Source organism: Phoenix dactylifera, chromosome 9 (assembly GCF_051530095.1).
Source record: "Phoenix dactylifera cultivar Ajwa chromosome 9, Ajwa_hap1_PhDact_Kaust_v1.1, whole genome shotgun sequence".
Lineage (NCBI taxonomy): Eukaryota > Viridiplantae > Streptophyta > Magnoliopsida > Arecales > Arecaceae > Phoenix > Phoenix dactylifera.
This window is the reverse complement of record NC_143198.1, coordinates 31,223,904-31,244,187: the sequence shown is the minus strand read 5'-3', so window position 1 is coordinate 31,244,187 and position 20,284 is coordinate 31,223,904. Positions and strand designations below refer to the sequence as shown.

At 39.5% G+C, this 20,284-nt stretch overlaps 2 protein-coding genes across 2 annotated transcripts; both read left to right on the top strand.

The window, feature by feature from the left end:
• Window positions 1–8,860: 8,860 nt before the first annotated feature.
• Window positions 8,861–10,276, top strand: LOC103708330 (ethylene-responsive transcription factor ERF061). The gene has a single exon (XM_008793206.6). It carries the CDS (start codon window positions 9,117–9,119, stop codon window positions 9,933–9,935), a length of 819 nt encoding a protein of 272 aa, XP_008791428.4. The 5' UTR covers window positions 8,861–9,116; the 3' UTR covers window positions 9,936–10,276.
• A 3,105-nt stretch (window positions 10,277–13,381) lies between these two features.
• Window positions 13,382–20,027, top strand: LOC103708331 (DEAD-box ATP-dependent RNA helicase 31-like). The gene is made up of 10 exons (XM_008793207.6): window positions 13,382–14,149; window positions 15,390–15,496; window positions 16,798–16,853; window positions 17,050–17,274; window positions 17,366–17,572; window positions 17,646–17,732; window positions 17,822–17,917; window positions 17,999–18,214; window positions 18,491–18,673; window positions 19,538–20,027. The coding sequence occupies exons 1-10, from the start codon at window positions 13,542–13,544 to the stop codon at window positions 19,763–19,765; spliced, it is 2,013 nt and encodes a 670-aa protein (XP_008791429.3). The 5' UTR covers window positions 13,382–13,541; the 3' UTR covers window positions 19,766–20,027.
• The last annotated feature ends 257 nt before the right edge of the window (window positions 20,028–20,284 follow it).

Here is a 20,284-nt window from a genome sequence, read left to right as displayed (position 1 = left end):
CGTGGCACGGGGTGCGGTGTATAATTTCTTCTCGTCCCCTTATGTTCGGTTGAATGGGGCTACTCTTTGTGCACCAAGGTAATTGGTACGATGCATAACCGTATTGATGCACACAGTACATGATATAATTTCTCGTATAAATAGGGGTTCAATGATCCAATTAGAAGGAAAATTAATTGCCAATGGAAGAAACACATAAGGAATTAACAAGAAGCATGTGAGAGGTGTAAAGTCATAATGGGGGACGAGATCTTCAACAATGCTTTTACTTGCAAGCCAGAATTCTGAGTAACTAGCTTCACAATAGATATGAGTTGCCATCAGGGCAATAAAGGAGGATTCTATGTTGTCATCAATTAGTTCACAGTATTTCACAATCTAAATATATATTTTTTTTGCTAGCCAACCGGGTTGACACGTTACCGCATGGGACAGGTATGAAGCCCTCGGGGCAGAAAGACAGCGTAGGACACGTGTGTAGTCCGGACTGGGCAGACCCATGTGAGGTCGGAGCCGCCCGGAAGACCACGAACTTGTTTCCTTTTCGTGAGCAGGCTGCCATAAAACGCCAGATAGCTCCAAAAGATGCCTTTTCCCTGGCCCACTCTGGGGGCGGACTGCATCATTCCGAGGATGACTTTAGCCACCATGGTTGAATAGATCTAAAGCCAGAGTCTGTGTTGTCGTTTTCACTCCGCTACTACGCGATATTTGTAGATTCTTAATCACGTATGGTTTATATGAGACTATACATATCTACAGAAAAGTAAATAGTATGACTGATTACGTAGCTTCATTCGCTGCCCACCATATTTGAAGGTTTCATCTGGGCCGTTCGTGCAGTAGTGCCTTATGCTTTGAGTTATCTTTTTTCTTCTGATTTAACTGACTGCTCTCATGCTCGATATGGATAAGCCGCCGTTGTAACCAAAAAAAAAAAAGGAAAAGAGCTTGAAACTATTCTTATCGTCAACTGAGCTAATGTTCATGGCCATTTAAAAAGGTCCCAAAATAAGCGATGCTTTGTAGACGATTGCCAAGTTGAAAACTATATTACTAGGACGAATGTGACTTGCCATGAGAAAATTCTTGGGACTCTTGTGAGAGCTAGAAGAATTGTAATGTTATCTTTTGTGTTTGACTCAAGATCATATTCGTCAATGATGCTATCGGGTAATTCATTCAATCTGGATGGAATTTTTTGTTCCAAGTGGACTTACTTGTTGGTAGATCACGTAGAGAGGACATATTTGTTTGTTGGGTTTTAAATAGGATATTATAGGTCAAAAATTTTAAAATTCTATTATTATTATTATTATAAGATAGATAGTTTAGAGCTGATCATAGGCTGAATTCCGGATCTAAATACTATTTATTTTTAATCGGACTTCGAGCCAGGCTTTGGTAAAATTTGACATTTTTTTATGTCTGAGGCCGGCCATGTTATCACCTGATGGATCACACTTATTTAGTATGGAAACATTCAATAAATTTTAAATATAAAATATTATACAGTGGGAGCAGGATGAATGATACGTCCAACCAAGCCCTTTTATCGTTCGAGCAAAATATTTATCTCATTGGCTCACGGTATGATCGAACATACTCTATGAGCGTAAAGACGTCATCTTACTTGCAATGGCTCGTGTCAAATCAAAGGGCTTTGTCAATTTAAAATTCTTGATTGACGCTGGCTATTAAATCCACTTAAATACACATGGGTTGTTAACTTACCCAAAAAAAAAATACACATGGGTTGTTGGGTTTGGAATGTCGCTTTCAGAATCTCTTGGACGGGAAAAAACTAGTTCGCTGCTTCCAATGTACCCAAGAACCCCCCTTGTGATGGAGATAAAAATTTAAGGAGATAGTTATCATTCGATGAGATCGATGGAATGTTACCTTAAAGAAAAAGATAAGGAGTGTGTTCTCATGAAATGTCATGTTGGCGTGAGAAGTTATTCCAACAACATAAAAATCATTTCAATAACACTTAAATCTCATATGTTACAGTTGAGAGGACAGCTCAATTCTTAAGCGATAGAGGCGGTCGTCTAAGACCCCGACCTCCAAATACATTTATCATAATGAGTTCGAAGATGAGTCCCCAAATGCATTTATGTTGGAGCCTTTAAGCTTGCCTTAGACCCCCAAATGCATTAAGCCGCTCCTAATATTTTTGATTGTTTTTCCCTCGTTAACCAAGGCTTATGTTTAGGTGGAGTGAAGTACTGAAGTCACCCACACTTGTAACTTCAGCGGTATGGGCCTATCTATTAATATACTATTCTTTTTCTTATAATTAAATTCATGTAGTTCTAGTTTATATCAGGATATAGAGCTTGTATAGTTAGGCACTGAAGATACAAAAATCATTCAAATTACTTATGAGATTGTCCAGCTTGTTGAATAGTTTAACATTTTTATTTACATATCACTATCTATTTAAAAAAAATTTATTGCTCTTTTATGTTTTTCTTTCTTATAATTTTTTTATAAATAGTTTTTATAAATTTTCTCTTTTCTAATAAAGGCCGGGTGGTTTTGCCTCCGTCTTCATAAAAAAATAATAAAAAAATCATGTAGTTCAGTTTTTGTTATCATGTCTAAAGTATGAGTCATCAAGCAATTACCATAAATATTATTAACTCCATATCTCATCTAAAACGGGACGTATTTGTGGAGGTCGTAAGGAAAGTTGTACACCCGTACTTAGGAGTTTGTAGATGCTAGATAGGTCGCACCAAACATATTCCTACAGCTGGTTTCAGAGGATTCACTGAGTTGAGTAGTATTTAATACACAAACTCTTGGCAATACTCGTAGAAACGCTCCCGCCGTCGGCTAACATTGGACCCGTACGCCCAATGGCGACGTTTTTGGTGTTTTTACTTTTTAATGGGAGTCTCAAGTATTTGTTTTCCCACAGGATGTTTTGGGCTTGGAACTCCCCAGTCAATTCCCGGGTCTTTACTGGAAGATCAACATCTCAATCTCATCAAAATCAGAGGGTATGGTCACGGTGATATGTGCCTTGAGGCTTATGTGAAATGGTATGAACTGAAAATAAGGTCATGTGGAAAAATTATTAATTGGACCAGATCCACTAGTTGAGCAGTGGACCAGTTCGATCCCGGAGAAATGCATGCGAACATACATGTATTGCTCTATTTTTTCTTCCCTTTCTTTTTCTCCCATATGTGTGTTGCTTCATGGTTGAATTAGTCCGATGCCAAACTGATGGATGCGATCCAACTAATAATTTCTTCTTCATGAACTTAGAGTGTCTCTCTTTCTCATCTCTCCTTTTGCTCTCTCTCTCTCTCTCTTCCTTCTTTTTATCTTTGGTGTTGGATGGTCGAAGTAGCACTTAGACTTTCTCGTGACATGCAGCTTTCGGTTTTAAACGCAGAGACAATGCGGACCCATGTCGACGCGAACAGGAGCTTACTCACCCCTCTTTATCTAATGGTGAGATGGGAGAGAGGAAAAGGGAGGGTCGAAAAAATTCGAGGAGGCTCCGATGACAGGGTCAAGAGATGAGGTTTGACCCGCAGCGCGCCTTCCGTGGACTTTGCTCCCCTCCTGACGGAGATGGGAAGAGGGAACAAAGTTGTCCCTTGGACGCGCTCTGTGCTTTATAGCATGGGGTAGGTTGTAGTTGCGGACGAAAGGCTTTGGCTTGGCTCAGATTTCTGGCTAAGTTGACGTCATATTGCATGGTTTTCTTGGGTTTACGACGACATGTTGACGTCAATAATCATGAAATCTAGTTTTAGGTTAATGAAATCTTCTTCACATGTACCTTGATATCCATCATTTGATTATTTGTTTCCTAGACTAAATTCATTTAAACAAAATGTAATTGAAAACTTATAGGCATTTTAATGAATCTTGAGGATATGCATGGATTATATGTGATGAATAATAAGTTATGGATATGCATACGTACCTCTTCCTACTTAATCTTAGATTCTTTGCCTTTCTTCTTTTTTTTTGGCTGTAAATGGAGGAAGCAGGGAGCTTCCCCCAGCTTTTATTAAAGACACACACTATTTGCGAAGGCATAAAGAGAACAGCCATAAATACAGAAGAACGGAAGGGATTAGTTGCTCTGTTTTCATAATGGCTATCCATGGCTTTACCACTACGTAAGCTCCCCCAGTGTGAAATCTAGAGTTAATAGATGACTTCTTCTGTAGAAAGACCCAGGAATTTCTCTCTAGCCATGTGTGCCAGCGAATTGCTACGAGCCATCTGTTTCCAAGCTCTCCTCAATCCTCCTTTGATTTCTCTCTGCCTCCAAGACGTCCAAAGGTCTCAAATGTCGGTCGGTCAACCTCTAATTCTCAGCTGCACTTTCAAGACGAACCACAAGCTTCTAACGAAAAGGTATATAACAAATAGGTGAGAAATAAATTCAACATCGGCACTGCAATGCGAGAAACGAGCTTCTCTTCCCTACCCTTTTTTGGTCAAAACATCATCAGCATGAAGTCTATTCTTCAAGGCAGGCCACATGAAGACTCCTAACTTTTTCAGATGGCGTCAGTTTTCAAATGACTTCATGGAAAGGCCAAAGAATACCCTCATAATTGATAAATTTGTACATGAAATTAATAGAAAAGATACCATCGTTAGTAAGCTTTGTGAAATCTACACGACTGTCTCAAAGACCTTCTAAGTAGCATTCTACATGCTAAATGGGTGGGAGTCCTTAAAGCCATCATCTTGGTGATTGACATCACGCATTGGCATATCCCTCTTGGAAGAAACATAATAGTTATCTCGGCCAATCCCTGATATATTTTCATTTTCGAAATATTAAATTCAAAACTAAGATGTTTTCCTAGTCTACTAAAAGTACTAAAATAATACTTTTGTATAGAGATTTAGATTACTTCCTCAAAAAAAAAAATCTTCATATCAATAACATCATGCGCGCTCGCGCACACATGCGTGTGAGAGATAAGAAAACATGGTTCCATACATCCATCTAAATTAAACAATTGGGAACCACGAAGGCAGCAGAAAATTAATGTTGTGAAATATGTTGACACAATCATGAAGCAAGTCAATATCTAAGTGGTTTTGCAGTGGTAACAAAAAGTTATTTTAGTTTTCTAGCAAAATTAAAATAATTTTTCAAATTTTTTATCAAATATTTTTATTTCATCTTAAAAATATTTTTGGAGGGTCTATCCACCAAAAGTTCTGTCAAACAGAGCTTAGTATATTCTTATTGACGCGAAACCTCGTCCAATACGAAGGGCTCGTTTTGTTCGCAAGAAGCATTTTTCCTCCTATGAACATTATTCTTAAGAAACAGATTCCTGAAAAGAGGATGCCTGGAAAAATACTTTTGGCATGTTTAGTTGACCATGAGAAAGTGACAGATTTTCAGAATGCTTATGTTTGGTTAACCATCCACTTTTCTAAAAAAAATAATATGTAATTTCTATTATACTCTTAATAAAAATTAGGTCTTTAATGCTTTGGATCAAATAAGGATAGCTGAAGAAACTCTTTGGAAAAAAAATAAAAATGTTTCGATTCTCGACTCACGAAAAAGTAACTTTTTCATGAAATATGAAAATCATATTTCCACATAAATACAACTTTTTTGTCTTTGTTCTTTGAAAACTCCAACCAAACAGGAGGCATCTCTTTACATTTCCATTGCCATACTTTCTCTCCTTTTTCTTTTTTTTTTCCCACGGATCAAACTAGCTCCAAAGATGTGGAATATCAAATTCAGCGTACGGATATTGATTCATGCTTTGACTCTTTGACTTATTCTCCAAGGCTTCTCCAAAGCTTAGGAAAGACCGCCACATCGATGACGATTATTCCACGAACATTAAAGCATTCTGAGTTAACAACACCAAAAGCTGTGGATGACCCATTCATGGGGTAAGACAAGGAGCCAGCTTGTAGATGACCCGTTCAGGAGCTGTAGGGTATAATTTGAGAAAGACTGGACGCTTATAGGATTTTCTTTAAATCGTTCAGAATCTAACGTATGTATTTGAGGTAACACCTGAAAAAAAAAAAATGCAGCGCTTTCATTTCCCTTTTCGCGGATGGCGAAAATTAACCCAACTTGGAAACCAATCTGGCCAGATCATTCTTGGCTCAAGTTAGGGTCAGTTTTTTTAATAGAACGATATAGTTTAAATTTTTTAACCAGTCTCTAAATATATTAAATATGGTTAAACTTTTGACCTCACTCAAATCACAAGGATAGAGTTGTATTTGGGTTGAAAGAGTTTGGATCGTGTTAGTCATGTCATTGGATTATAAGTTTTTGAATAATTGATCCCCTTTTATTCTAATTATTTAAATTATCTTGAAAATAAGTCATTAAGAATTGTAAAAACTGACTAGATATGTTAGGTCAGGTCTATTAGCCAATAAGCTTTATGAAATAGATTAGATTACAGATCAAATAGTGTAGGTCAAGTTGTACGTATCGATCCATGTGTGGGTTTGGGTCTAGAGGCTTGATTTGATGTCAGATCGAAGTCAGGTATGGATTAAGATTTTGTATATTGTTATTCTAACTTAAATAAGCTAAACTTGACCCAACCCTAGCTACCTTTGTAACAGAACACTTACAAAATTAAGTTATTTATCTTGTTCAAGTATGGGTTAGATTTAATTAGATTCGAATTTCTATATTAGCAATTATCATTAGCCATTATCAATTCACCATGGTTCATGATCTAGTCAATTTCAGCAGGCCTCACCCTCCATCTTCTTCTTCTTATTACCTTGCGACTCTTTTTGAAAAAATATTACTAGCCATTCCTGAATAGAATAGCAATTTTTTTTGATTCATTAACTGTGAAATAAAGTATCAGAATTACAAGCTAACAAGATAATTTTAGTTTTTCAAAATACTAACTTAAATGGATGATCAGTGAAAGTAACAAAGGAATATCAGTATTCATAGCATAAGTAAATATTACCATAAGATTATAGCCATATAGTGTTTATAAATTATTATGTGTTTATACAATATAATGGGAGTTCTCCAAAACCGTCTTAACACAACCAAATTAAAAAAAAAAAAAAATCATGATACCAGCCAATGTAACATGCATGGTAGTTTTATATATTAGTTTGAAATTAAGAGAAAATATGAGTCCAAATCACATCGGGTCGCAAGATGTTGACAAAAGCTGGTATTCTTCCTTTTCTCCGCAGACACTTCCTCATACAACTCCCACAAACCAAAGTATCAATAATTTATCTACTCAATCCATAACATTCACATGATTGAGACTTGGCAGCAAGAAATTATACAACTTTCATTAGGAATCCAGGAGAACTGTAAACTATAAGGAAAGTAGTAGCAAACAAAATAAGCATTCATGATTTGTGCACCTGTTACACATAAATGCAAATAGCTAAAGCAAACATGGTTTACATGGGAGATTCGATGAAACAATGTCAAATTTCAAATCATACATGAACATTAAAAAATCAGTGAACAACTTGAAGAGTTTATGTATAATATACAGAACATTTTAAGAATAGTTCGATTATACGTTAGTCATTTAGTAAATAATTGAAATGTGATAATTGCACCATTATGAGCATCTGTGTATCCATTCGAAAAAAGAAGCAAGAAAGGGGAGAATTGAATATGCTTCAGATAATGAATGGTTTGCCGTTATATAATTGCAAGTATGAAAGAATAATTCATATAATACGACATATAACAAATAAAAAGTATCGCGCACTATTAAATAATATATTTTTAGCTCATCCATCTATATCTTTCAAAGGGTAGGCGTCTATTAATTATATAATTGTATTACGGTGTCCCTAGCCGGAAAGAAATCCAAATCACATTTACCAAGAGAAAGCATTGTGTATAATTTAAGAGAGAAGATTGGAATTAACAATCAATATGCACCTTGACATGCTTCGTGCATCAATGAATTGGAGAGAGCACTAGCAAACATACATTTGGAAGAATCACAATATACCCTACTATTGGACTCAGGGTGAAGCAAACTATTGGACTCAGGGTGAAGCAAGCATTGATGAAGGAGTTTGCTATTTACAATCTTATTATTATTATTATTATTTTGCTTAGGAAAAGAAGGGGGGACCCAGCACCATCTCAATACCGAGGAAACAGATGGCGACTCCAACGGACAAATCAAGTGGAGGGCATCCAGTACCCGCATTTAATCGATGGCTGCACATTTCGAATTTGGGCCACTTCGGTGAAATTTTAGCCCCATTCCAATCGTGCTACCATTTTGGTGGTTTTACAATCTTATCAATATAGTTTCTTATTTTCTTTATAAATATTTATAAAACAAATTAAAGATGTCAGCTGATTTAATTGGTCAGAGATATAATAATTATGCTAATGCGAATGGCATGTACCATTAGGAGGATGTAAAGATGAGCAGGTAGCCGAGCCGAGCCGAGCCGAGCTACAGAGTGAAAGGGCAAGAGAATGCGGGCGGTCGACAGCGTAGCCGGGATGGAATGGGGGGAGTAGACCAAAACGTGGCACTCAATAATTTGTCAGAACAGCTGGGCGTAATAAATACCAAAAGAGCACTTTTTAACTTAGGTGCTGATCTGGCCCAATGGCGGATTTTGCTGGCTGCTGCGATATATGGGTGTCTCGATCCCTTTTTCTGACCCCACGCACCTCCACGTGGGTCCCATTCCCTTCTCTCACGCCTCCTCCGTTCCCTCTTCCCAAACTACCCTCCCCCTCACGGCCAATTCTCACAGAAAGAATGAGGGCATTTCGGGAAGGGAAAGAAACCGAGGCTCAAGGGAAGGTCCCGCCTATAAATTCCCCTGCTCGGTTGAGCTCAGCGCCGGCAACGGGGTTCTCTCCCGCACTCATTCCCAGAGAAAATATACCTTCGCGAAAAGAAAAAAAAAAATCCTGCTGTATGCTCGCAAAAATCTCTCAACTCTTCCTCAGATTTCTTCATGCCAGTGCCGGAATACCCCTGATCTCGTGCCCAAAGTTCTCCGAACCGCTCCCGATCTCTCCCCCGGTTCGCTCGTTTTCCCATTACTAATTTTCTCAATATTTTTTTCCTCCATTTTTAAAGGAGAAGACTGCTGGAACAATGGACGGAACGCCTGAAACTCTCCCGCCGGCGGCATTTCCGGGCGAGATCAGCTCCGCCCTATCGGAGATCCTCCTATCTGGAACCGACCCCCTGGACTTCATCTTCTCCCACCTACCGCCCCAGGTCCCGGCGGCGCCGGAGCCCCTCGGATCCGGTGTCTACAGCCACCAGACGGAGCTCCTCCGGCGACTCGCCATCCAAGCCGGGCCCTTCTCCGGCCCCTTCCCCTCCGACCTCACTCCGCCCGCTTGGGAAGTGGCGGCGGCCGATCAACATCACCGCATCTTCTACGGCGTCGGGCCGGCGAAGAAGAAGCTCTATCGGGGAGTCCGGCAGCGGCACTGGGGGAAGTGGGTGGCTGAGATCCGGCTCCCCCAGAACCGGGTGCGGGTCTGGCTCGGCACCTACGACTCGCCCGAGTCGGCAGCCTACGCCTACGACCGCGCCGCCTACAAGCTCCGCGGCGAGTACGCCCGCCTCAACTTCCCGGACCTCAGGGACGGCGGCGATTGCCCCGAGAAGCTCCGCGCTCTCAGATCCGCCGTCGACTCCAAGATCCAGGCCATCTACCAGCGGCTCGAGCGGCCGAGAATATCGAAACGAAGATCCAAGTCCGAGAAGGGGAAGGCCAAGGGAGAGAGACGGAGAGACGAGAAGTCGTTAACGGCGGCGGCGGAGGGCCCATCGGAAATGCCGTCGTCGGTCTCGGAGGGGAGTTTGATGACGGCGGGATGCACGGAAATGGAAGGCGACTGTTCGCTGTCGCGGCTGCCCTCAATTGATCCCGAGTTAATCTGGGAAATACTCGCTAATTAAGTCAAAAAATCCGTATTAGCTTCATAGATATATAACTAGTGGATAAACAAGAATTAAGAAGTCTGATACTTAATACTAAATAAATGTCGTTGTTTCTACTGAGATATTTGATGTATGATGTGATATCCGGATGGATTTAGGCTTTAGTTTGGCATGTGGAGGACAACAAAAAAGCTAGAGGATTGGGATAGCAGGTCTGGTTGGCCATAAAGGTTTGGTCCTCTCGGAGTGTGGTTCGTATACGAAATCCAATTTTTGTGAAGGATTTGGATATTGATGAATGATACGTGTGGCCGTGTGTTTGAATCATATGTATGTATATGTAATGGGAAGAGCTTTTTGATGGACGGTTTTTCATTTTAATATCGAATTTAATGTGCAGTCATGCTGAACAAGTCATCAATGTCCAAGATTCGTGAGATCTTGAGATATAATTCTCTATATGAGATTTGGCATGCCCGTGCAAGTCTTTTTCATTTGCCTTCTTCATGTTGGCTTTCTTAGTTGATTCAAATTGTTCGGTAATGTTCCTAGATGAAATGCCCTTGAAAATATCCTAGAAAATGCAAATTAGTGGAAAATTATTATGACAAACTACTTTATGAGTATGTTGTGATCGAGGCTCGCCGTCTCGATATCGGACACTGTACTAGTATGACACCAGTACAGTGTCGATATGATATGGTACAAATTTTTTAACAGTCCATACCGGATACCGACACCGAATCGTTACGCCCTTCTAGACAAGTTTCTTGTTCAAGTAAGGTTGTATATAGTGCTTTCAAAGAGATACCGGTGTTGTTTCTATCTTGACTCCTACCATCCAAGGGTAAATATCTCATCGTCATAAATTTCAATGTAAGTTTCATAATTCAAGAAGTTAAATAGAATTCCTCGAGAAGGACAGCAACATAGGGGAAGGGGAATGAAGATGCAAGCGAAGGGATTCCAAGTGTGATATTCTTCTTGTTCAAGAACTAACCAAGTGCACGCACTAAATATTAGCTTGTTGATATTCTTATGGTCCAGGATTAGAATACTTATTGCAAAGGTAACTAGTTGGCTAGCTAACTTTGCATAGGGAATCAAGGTGAACCCAATTTGACAGGCTATCTTCCCTTGCAACAATATGATCTTGTGTTTGTATACTCTACATGTCACTTGAGCATGTGATATTACTGAATCGAGAAAGAGATAATGATCATGTACCATTATTTAAAAGATAGATACACGATACTGAATAATAGTTGCCGGCAGATATGAACTGAAAATAGAGTAAGAGATTAAAGAATAAGAATCTAAGAGTCATAAATTTAAAAAATTATTAAAATATCAAAATTACATGGATGTTGTTGGGGGAAAAATGGACCACCCTACAAATACAATTAAAGTACCCAAATCAGAAGGCCGAGACCAGAAGGCTGCTTCGCTCAGAAGGCCGAGCACCGAAGGCTGCCGAGCTCAGAAGGCCGAGCTCATGCAGGCTGCCGAGCTCAGAAGGCCGAGCACAGAAGGCTGCCGAGCTCATTCAGGTCGAGCTCATGCAGGCTGCCGAGCTCATGCAGGATGCCGAGCTCAGAAGGCCGAGACCAGAAGGCCGAGCACAGAAGGCTGCCTAGCTCAGAAGGCCGAGCACAGAAGGCTGTCGAGCTCATTCAGGCCGAGCTCATGCAGGCTGCCGAGCTCAGAAGGTTGCCGAGCTCATGCAGGCTGTCGAGCTCAGAAGGCCGAGCACAGAAGACTGCCTAGCTCAGAAGGCCGAGCGCAGAAGGCTGCCGAGCTCAGATGGCCGAGCTGACCTCAGAAGGCTGACCTCGTCGTCCACATGCTGCGGCAATGCTCTGCAGTAGTCTCACCGTACCGTGCTTTACTTGCCGGCCACGCCACCACATATCAATCAGAGACCATACCCTGCTACGACTGTCAACGTCTCACCATTTCCAAGAATGTACTGCACTGCGCGCCACAAGCAAGCTCTGGCTACACGCCATCTCCTCCCATGATGGAAACGGGCCATCCACGGCAATTCATTACTTCCACGCCCACGTCGAATCGTGACGGTAACCCATTAATTCGCTCAGTCACATCACAGGTAACCCTGGCACTCCCCCTAGAAAAGGGGAGCTTCTCCCTCTAAAAAAGGGCTTCTTTCTCCCAAAGGAGGGCTTGGGACTTCTACATACAGTCCATCTCCTTCTCCAAAATTAAACCCCTCTCTGACTTAAGCATCGGAGGGGCGGCGCCGGAAATCCCGGCCACCGGCTTCTTGCAGGTCTCCCGGAGGACGCCACCCGCCGACGGACCGCCACCCGCCATTCTCGCGCCGGAGCTCCTCCTTCTCAGCCGACGGCTGCTCTCGGATCTAATTTCCAGCAACAGATGTTTATGTGTAAACTTCTCATGCGATATAAATCATGTACCTCCTCACTTGAAATGCTAATCCCTTGCAGACTAGAATATTAGATGAAGGTCCTTCACAAGAAAGAGGCACTAATGCTATGTATCGGCGGCTTTTACCTACCTACCTACCTACATACATACATACGTACGTACGTACAAACGTACATACATACATACATACATACATACATACATACATACATACATATATATATATATATATATATATATATATATATATATATATATATATATATATATATATATATATATATATATATATATATATATATATGCAGTCATGGAGATGTAGCATTCTTTTTTTTTTTGTTGTTGTTAAATGAAAAATGTAGAGACTAATAGATCATTCATCCAACTACAAACTAACTATTTTCATGGGCTTGCCAATTCACGCTTGAAAGTTAACATGTGGAAGCGTTTAATGTTATATGGGACCAGTTACATGTATATGAAAAATTCTCCATGCACACGGCATGAGGGTATTGGAGTAAGATGCTAAGGTCAGGAAGTCTAATAGAACATTCATCCAATCTTTATGCTTGAAAGTTAATACAGGGAAGAGTCCGATGCTACGGGGAACCAGTTTCACATGCTCAATTTTTTTTTTTTTATATACCACATGGGATGGGAGGATTGATATAAATACAATATTTGTTACCAAAATACAGAAGATGATCAAATAGTAAGTTACGTGGATTCGAGGAGCCTTCAATGTGCACTTAACAGATAGAAATTATTACATAGAGTAGATCCACGATGGATCTAAGATGAAATAACCCTATGCGGAATTATTGATGAATTGATTAAATAGGTTCATTTCATTTTAGACCGATGGTGGATCTGATACGTGGAGGCTTAAAAAGAAGGCCTATTCTATAGCAACCGACTGAAAATTATTAGATAGAGTAGATCCATGATAGATCTAGAATGAAATTATCCTATGTGGATTTATTGATGAAATTATTAAATGAATTTATTTCATTTAGGCCCATGCTACATGTGATGCTGCTACTTGGAGGTTTAATAGGAAGCCCTATTCTACAGTAACCGGTTGGTAATTGTCTTACTACCTCGCACGTGCTATTGGCACCAGCAGCAATCCAGTCGCTTGCCTACAAAACGGTTCCTCCTTCCATCCCACGCAAAACCCTAAACCCTATCCCTCTCCAACCCCCCATTCCAAAGATGCCGGGCGGCGAGCTCCTGCCCTTCCGCCCGCTGGACTCCAGCGGAATCCTCCGCTCCCCTCGATGCCTCAGCGTTTTGGGCAGAGCGTTCCCCTTTAAGCTCAAGTACCAAACCTGCTCCTCAAGGCCACGCCCCCTTCTCTTCCCTCGCCGCTGGAGGAGGGAGCTCTGGGTGGCGAGCACCGGGGGAAGAGAGAAATTTTTGTTCGAGGACGAGGCCAAGTTCGGCGATCGGATCAGTGATCGAAAGACTGAGAAGTTGGATCAAAATAGGGTAAGAATAAAGAAAAATGAGAGGGAATCCTCGGTGCCCTTGAAGAGGCAGAGAGACGGTGTCTCCGATGGTTTCCAGGGGGTTGACGACAGGAGGAAGTCCAGGCATTTCCTCTCTAAAAAGAGATTTGATGGCGAAGTGGACGAGGAAGAAGGGAAAGATCATTTCTTTTTTGCCAAGCAGAGGAGTGAAGGTGGCCGTGGTCTAAGTGAGAGGAGATCAGCTCTCAAGGTATCGGGAGAGCAAGAGAAGAGGGATGATGATGAAGTAATCACAAAAGCCACGGGAAGAAGTTCTGCAGTAGAAAATGAATCCCACCTGAGCCAAACTAGGTAATCTTTTTTTGCAAGTCTAGAACAATTTGTTTTAAATCATTGAAAAGTTCAAACTTGCTTACATTTTGGAAGTTATTCCTTTTACGAATTTGATTAGTTGTTTCTTAATTAGGGACATGGTGTAAACATGTTAGAAGGACAATTGAATTTATCACTAGCAAATTATTTTTGAAATCCTTTTTGCACTTGCTTATAATTAATCGCATTCCAGATCAGTGAAATCACTTGGATGCAAATTTTCTTAGTGGTCTTAACGAGGATGAATATATGTTTTGCGTAAAAGCACATTGGCCTTCATTTAAATTTTTTAAGAGTATGGTAGTCCTTTCATAAGTCTAAAAGGACATGGCCAAGCAAACGTGCTAAAATTATAAACAGTCATTATTGTTTTGAAAAGTTCTATATGGGGAGTTCTCAGAATGATTGCCTATCTTAATTAAACCCTAGGCAATAGCATGATGGAAAACATAATGAGGCCACTGGAACTCCAAAGGACATGAATTCCTAATTACCTGCTCTTATAATCCAAAAAATCTATAAAGGTTAAGCTGATGAATCTTGATCTATTCTATTCCACAAATCATGGAAATCAAAATGTTGTAATCGTATTGCAATGGATGGGTATATGCCAACTTAGATATTTACAAACATGCCATGCCTATAAGGTGCCTGACTCGTTTTTTGCCTAAACTTTCTTTATTCTCTTAGAATTGTCACATGCATGGTTTGCCATACCACACTGTATCGGGAGAAAAACGGTACGAAACTTAACTTCAAGTCGGTACAAGCTCTGTACCGACTTATACCGAGGCGTACCGAAGTGCGTACTAGTCTGTATCGATTTGCACCGAGGCGTACTGAAATAAAAATTGAAAAAAATGGTTAAAGAGCTATTTCGGTATAGAAGTATACCGTACCGTACCAAATTGATAAGGTACCAATACAGTGCTTGGGACCGAGATTGCGGACCTTGGTCACGTGCATATTTTGCCTTGTAATTCGACCCCTCTCTCTCTATCTCAGGGTATATTTAAGATTTGAACTTGTCTGATAGATGGCTTGTAGCAGGACTCATGTTACTTCTTAGTTTTTTTGGGATTAAAATTCTTACAAAAGTACATCATTTTGTTATCAGATTATGATTTTAGTTTTTGTCTGTAGGTATATGGTTCATTATGCATGTGCATGATATATAGAAACTTGATTTTTACTCAATTTCCTCTGCTGTGTGCTTCAGGTTTGAACAATGTTCTATTTCTCCATTGTCATTGAAAGGAGTAAAAGCAGCTGGATATGAGAGGATGACTCTGGTGCAAGAAGCAACTCTCCCTCTCATCCTTGAAGGTTACATTCTTTATAATAGGATTTACAAATTTAACTATGCTTTACCATGTATTGACTAAAAATCAGGTTCTTGATGCAAGTTAACAGAATTGATATGTTTGGGAAACTCTCATTTACTTTTGGCGATTAGACTATTTCAGTTTATGCTAGTGGCATTGCCGAACATGCACTTGTTTGAGTCATCTATGAAAGTACATAGGTAACCTTGATGTTTCAGGAGTCTTCAAGAGGTCAAAGAAACAGATTATATAATAACTATGTGGATGTCATCTGATGAGAAGCTTCCATCTATTGGCTTGTGGGACCCTCCACTTTCTATAGTCATGAAAAGTTTAACAGTATACCTTCCATCATTTGGCAAGCAACATGACTGGAGAAGATGCAAGGCACACTTATTCTATCCAGTGTTAGCTCCGTTCAATTATTTGTTCTCTTATAAAACTAGACTCAAGAGCACATTTATGCAAGCATAACTTTGACAAAGCCAAAGAAAAAGACCATATACCCATAGTTAATTGGTCAAGATGCATGTCTAGTGACCATGCAAAGAGACCAATTATCTTACTTTTGTATGTTAATTTGTAGAAAGTTTTTATTTCTTGGCACTAGTTAGTAATTGTTTAATAGAATGATTGCGGAAGGTGATAGATGATCTGATTTAAGAATTTAACAACTTGGCATCGATTAATAAGAAAAGGTCACTGAAATAGTTGTGGTATGGTTAAGGAACCAATCCTTCCAAATTTGAGGATAGCCAACGATAACAGCTTTGAACCTAATTTCAAGTGCATACAGTCATAAGCCTCAGGCAGTTTAAATCTGAAAGCTACAACTTTGTCTTCTTTATTTATCTAAACTGTCAATTTTTTAAAAGCAAGGAGATGGTTATCATGCTCCTTCTTACTTAAAATTACATCATAGTGCACTGACATCTTTACAAGCACTTAATGATATGTTGGAACCTATTTGAGATTTAAGTTTTTGTGTGGATTATTTGGGTCTATGGAAGTATCCTTGTCATATATGTCAGTTACTTGAAAAAATATGACTCTTTACCATGTCAATGTTGTGTGCTCCTGTATTGTGCAAAGCACTGGGCATAATGCTTTCTAGTACATTGAATGAAGATGGTAATGCAGATTCTTTGCCATCATCAAGTGCTAAATATGTATAGGAAATCAATAAATCACATACATCTCTTTGTTTATTCTCATAGGATTTTAGTAAGTCATATGATTCTTGAAACTCGTGTCTGAGAGCCACATATTATGATGACACTGTAACCTTTTTTTGTGTTCTAGGCAAAGATGTTCTTGCAAAGGCAAAGACGGGGACTGGAAAAACTTTAGCATTTTTGGTAGTCATCTGTATCATCTCTATTCTTTTGGCTCTTGACCCCCAAATAATGGGATTCTGCCTGTTTTTCTCATTTTACTATCCCTGCACGCTGCTTACAAAAGCTTCTAGTTTTTATTGTGTTACTTTTCAAAGCAAAAATCCTTGGCTGGTATGTTAACCATGATTTATAGTCAACAATGAAAGTTTGTTTACAGCTTCCAGCAATTGAGGTCATTTCCAAATTGCCTCCTGGTGATCGTGATCCAAAAAGACCCTCAATCAATGTGCTTGTTGTATGCCCTACCAGAGAGCTTGCAAGCCAAGCTGCAGCAGAGGCTAACAAACTTCTAAAGTTTCACCCTTCTATTGGTGTACAAGTTGTAATTGGCGGCACACGGCTAACGTTAGAACAGAAACGCATGCAAGCTAATCCTTGCCAGGTTGGACACTCAAATGGTTGTTGCAGAATCTGAAAATTACCAATTCTCAGTACAAGCTGTATTCTAAAATAAGTAAGCATCAAATGAACAGATTCTTGTGGCGACACCTGGAAGACTGAAAGATCATATCAAAAACACGCCAGGATTTGCCACTCGGCTAATGGGCGTGAAGGTCATTGTTCTTGATGAAGCTGACCAATTATTAGATATGGGATTTCGGAAAGATATTGAAAATATTATTGCTGCTGTTCCGAAACAAAGGCAAACACTTCTATTTTCTGCTACAGTTCCAGATGAGGTATCTTTTCATGTCTTGTCTATCTAATTCTAGTCTACCTTGAGAAGATCTCAACAGATGATGTTGTGTCTAGGTCCGTCAAATTTGTCACATTGCTATGGAAAGCGACTACGAGTTTATTAACACAGTGGAAGAGGGTACTGAGGAAACACACTCACAGGTTTCACTTACATAATCGATAAAAGAAGTATTTGATCAGTTTGTTGATTCTGTAACTCCTGAATTTCTTAATCTGTGCATGTTAATCAGGTCAGACAAACGTATCTAGTTGCACCGTTAGATAACCATTTTCAAATATTATACAGTATTCTTACAAAGCATATTTCAGAAGATGCTGACTATAAGGTAAGTGATGCTATTTCTCCATGCGTCCTTTTTCTGTCCATGTGTTTTGTTTGCGATGTTCTTTATATGGAGTTGTTGCAGGTAATTGTATTTTGTACAACTGCAATGGTTACAAAACTTGTCGCTGATCTTCTCTCTAAATTGCACTTGAATATACGAGAGATCCATTCAAGAAAGCAACAAAATTATAGAACCAGGGTTTCCGAAGAGTTTAGGCAGTCAAAAGGGCTTATACTTGTGAGTTCTGATGTGTCCGCAAGGGGAGTTGATTACCCGGATGTCACCCTTGTTATACAGGCAAGTTGCTGCAACTTTGTGGTTCCTTCTATCAGCATTAACTAAGTTCATATCCTGCAATATTATCTGAGTATGAGATAACTAAATGCATGCATATATAGCACAACTTCACAAGAAAAAGACATTTTGCTGTGTTTCAGATTGATCATAGAGGCTCAGAGAGAATTTTATAGATTTTTTTATACATCTTATCTTAATCAAGCTCATGTACACTTTATTTGTTGGGCATGCTATCCTTCCTCAAAAATTCACATTATCTGATTTATCATATTATAGGTTGGCTTGCCTGCTGATAGAGAGCAATATATACATCGACTCGGTAGAACTGGTCGAACGGGTAAGGAAGGAACGGGCATATTGATACTGGCACCATGGGAAAAGTTCTTTTTGCCTAGCATCAATGATTTGCCAGTAACAGCGGCTCCACTGCCACCAACTGATCCAAACACCAGAATGAAAGTGAGTATCATGCTTATTTCATTTTCCTCTGCTTTCTCTGCATTTTTTATATAGTGTTTCATTATATTAATCTAACTAAAGCTTTAAAATCAACCATGATGTACTTGTTGATTTGTAATGACTATATTAATCAAATGTTATATCCAAGACATGCACATAAATGGAAAAAAAAGAGGATTTTTTTCCAGGGGTGAGGGTGGGGTGGGGGAGGTGTGTTAATAGAAGTGGAACCAGCTCTCTCTCTCTCTCTCTCTCTCTCTCTCTCGCTCGCTCGCTCGCTCTCTCTGTGTGTGTGGCTCCATATTATACGTATTCATGCTTGATTTTACTTGTTTTAGTCAACATTTTCTTTTGCAGTCCTCAAAGTGAAGGTATGCCATGGACCAGCTTTTTTTTTTTTTAATGTGGGTTTGAATATATTAAAGCTGTCATGTTTTGTGCATATAATTGCTACATGTGGCTCAGTTATTTCTCTTTCTATGTTATTTGGTTGTTAATACATTTTGGTTGGATAAGTGCTGGTGCCAACCACTGTAACTTCTTTGGACAAAGGAAGTGGCATAGGGGCATGGACCAGTATTGGAACCAATATATAATACCACTCTAAGGGAAAGATCCAAGAGAATTGCACCTCTTAAAGTTGGATGTGCATTTATCACATTATATAAATAATTTATGCAATTTGGAGGATCACAATGCATCACGAATGTAACTGTTATATCGAACCCTGTCTGTTCATTTTGGAAAACCAGTGTGCCGCAAACTTGCCACCACCTTGGTTGTTCAGCCTTTTCTCCACTTTATATAATGTTTTACAACATTCTTATACAAAATCCTTTTTTTTCTTAACCTGCGTTTGCATAGGTGGAACGTGCACTATCAAATGTGGAGATGAAGAACAAAGGATCGGCTTATCAAGCTTGGCTAGGTTATTACAATTCAAATAAAAATATCAGCCGAGACAAGACAAGGCTTGTGGCACTAGCAAATGAGTTCAGCCAAAGCATGGGGCTCCACAATCCTCCAGCCATACCCAAACTAATTCTTAGAAAAATGGGCCTGAGCAATGTACCTGGTTTGTGCACCAAGTAGCTCTTTCGAAACTTCATTTACTCTCCAGGACAAATCTAAAGATTCTTTGTTAGCTTTACTGTTAAGTGATTATTTTTTTTTGTTCGAAACAATTGGATTTACAGTAGCTCTTCTACAAAGACTGAAGCTGCTTATTTGTGGGAATTCTACTCCCTTGAATTCTTGTTGCAGTCACTTTTTTGGAAAAGCCTAATGTGCTATTGAGGTTGTTAAAAAAAAATTCTTTTAATAATGGTCTGGAAAGTATCACTACCATTCTGGATTTCTAGAGTGCTCTGAGATTGAAGTATGCAAGTTTTGTGAGTATCATTTAGAAATAAACTTTGCTTGTTGATGATTTTATGCTAATTTGTGACAGTGGCCGATCGGTTCGATCTTATTTATGATTTGATAACAAGGGTCGTGCATACTAGCATGATGTTTCTTGAAATCAGTAAAGAGGAATCGTGTACTTCCTTTAGTTTTTGGGTAATCAGGGAATGAAAGGCTGCCTATTACTAGATATGATTATGGTTTAGT

Excerpts from the sequence above, each read along its gene's own strand:
- LOC103708330 (XM_008793206.6), top strand. The coding sequence starts at position 9,117 with ATGGACGGAACGCCTGAAACTCTCCCGCCGGCGGCATTTCCGGGCGAG.
- LOC103708331 (XM_008793207.6), top strand. The coding sequence starts at position 13,542 with ATGCCGGGCGGCGAGCTCCTGCCCTTCCGCCCGCTGGACTCCAGCGGA. Across the intron at positions 15,497-16,797 it reads TCTCCCTCTCATCCTTGAAG|GCAAAGATGTTCTTGCAAAG; the intron begins GTTACATTCTTT and ends TTTGTGTTCTAG. Across the intron at positions 17,918-17,998 it reads CAGAAGATGCTGACTATAAG|GTAATTGTATTTTGTACAAC; the intron begins GTAAGTGATGCT and ends GAGTTGTTGCAG.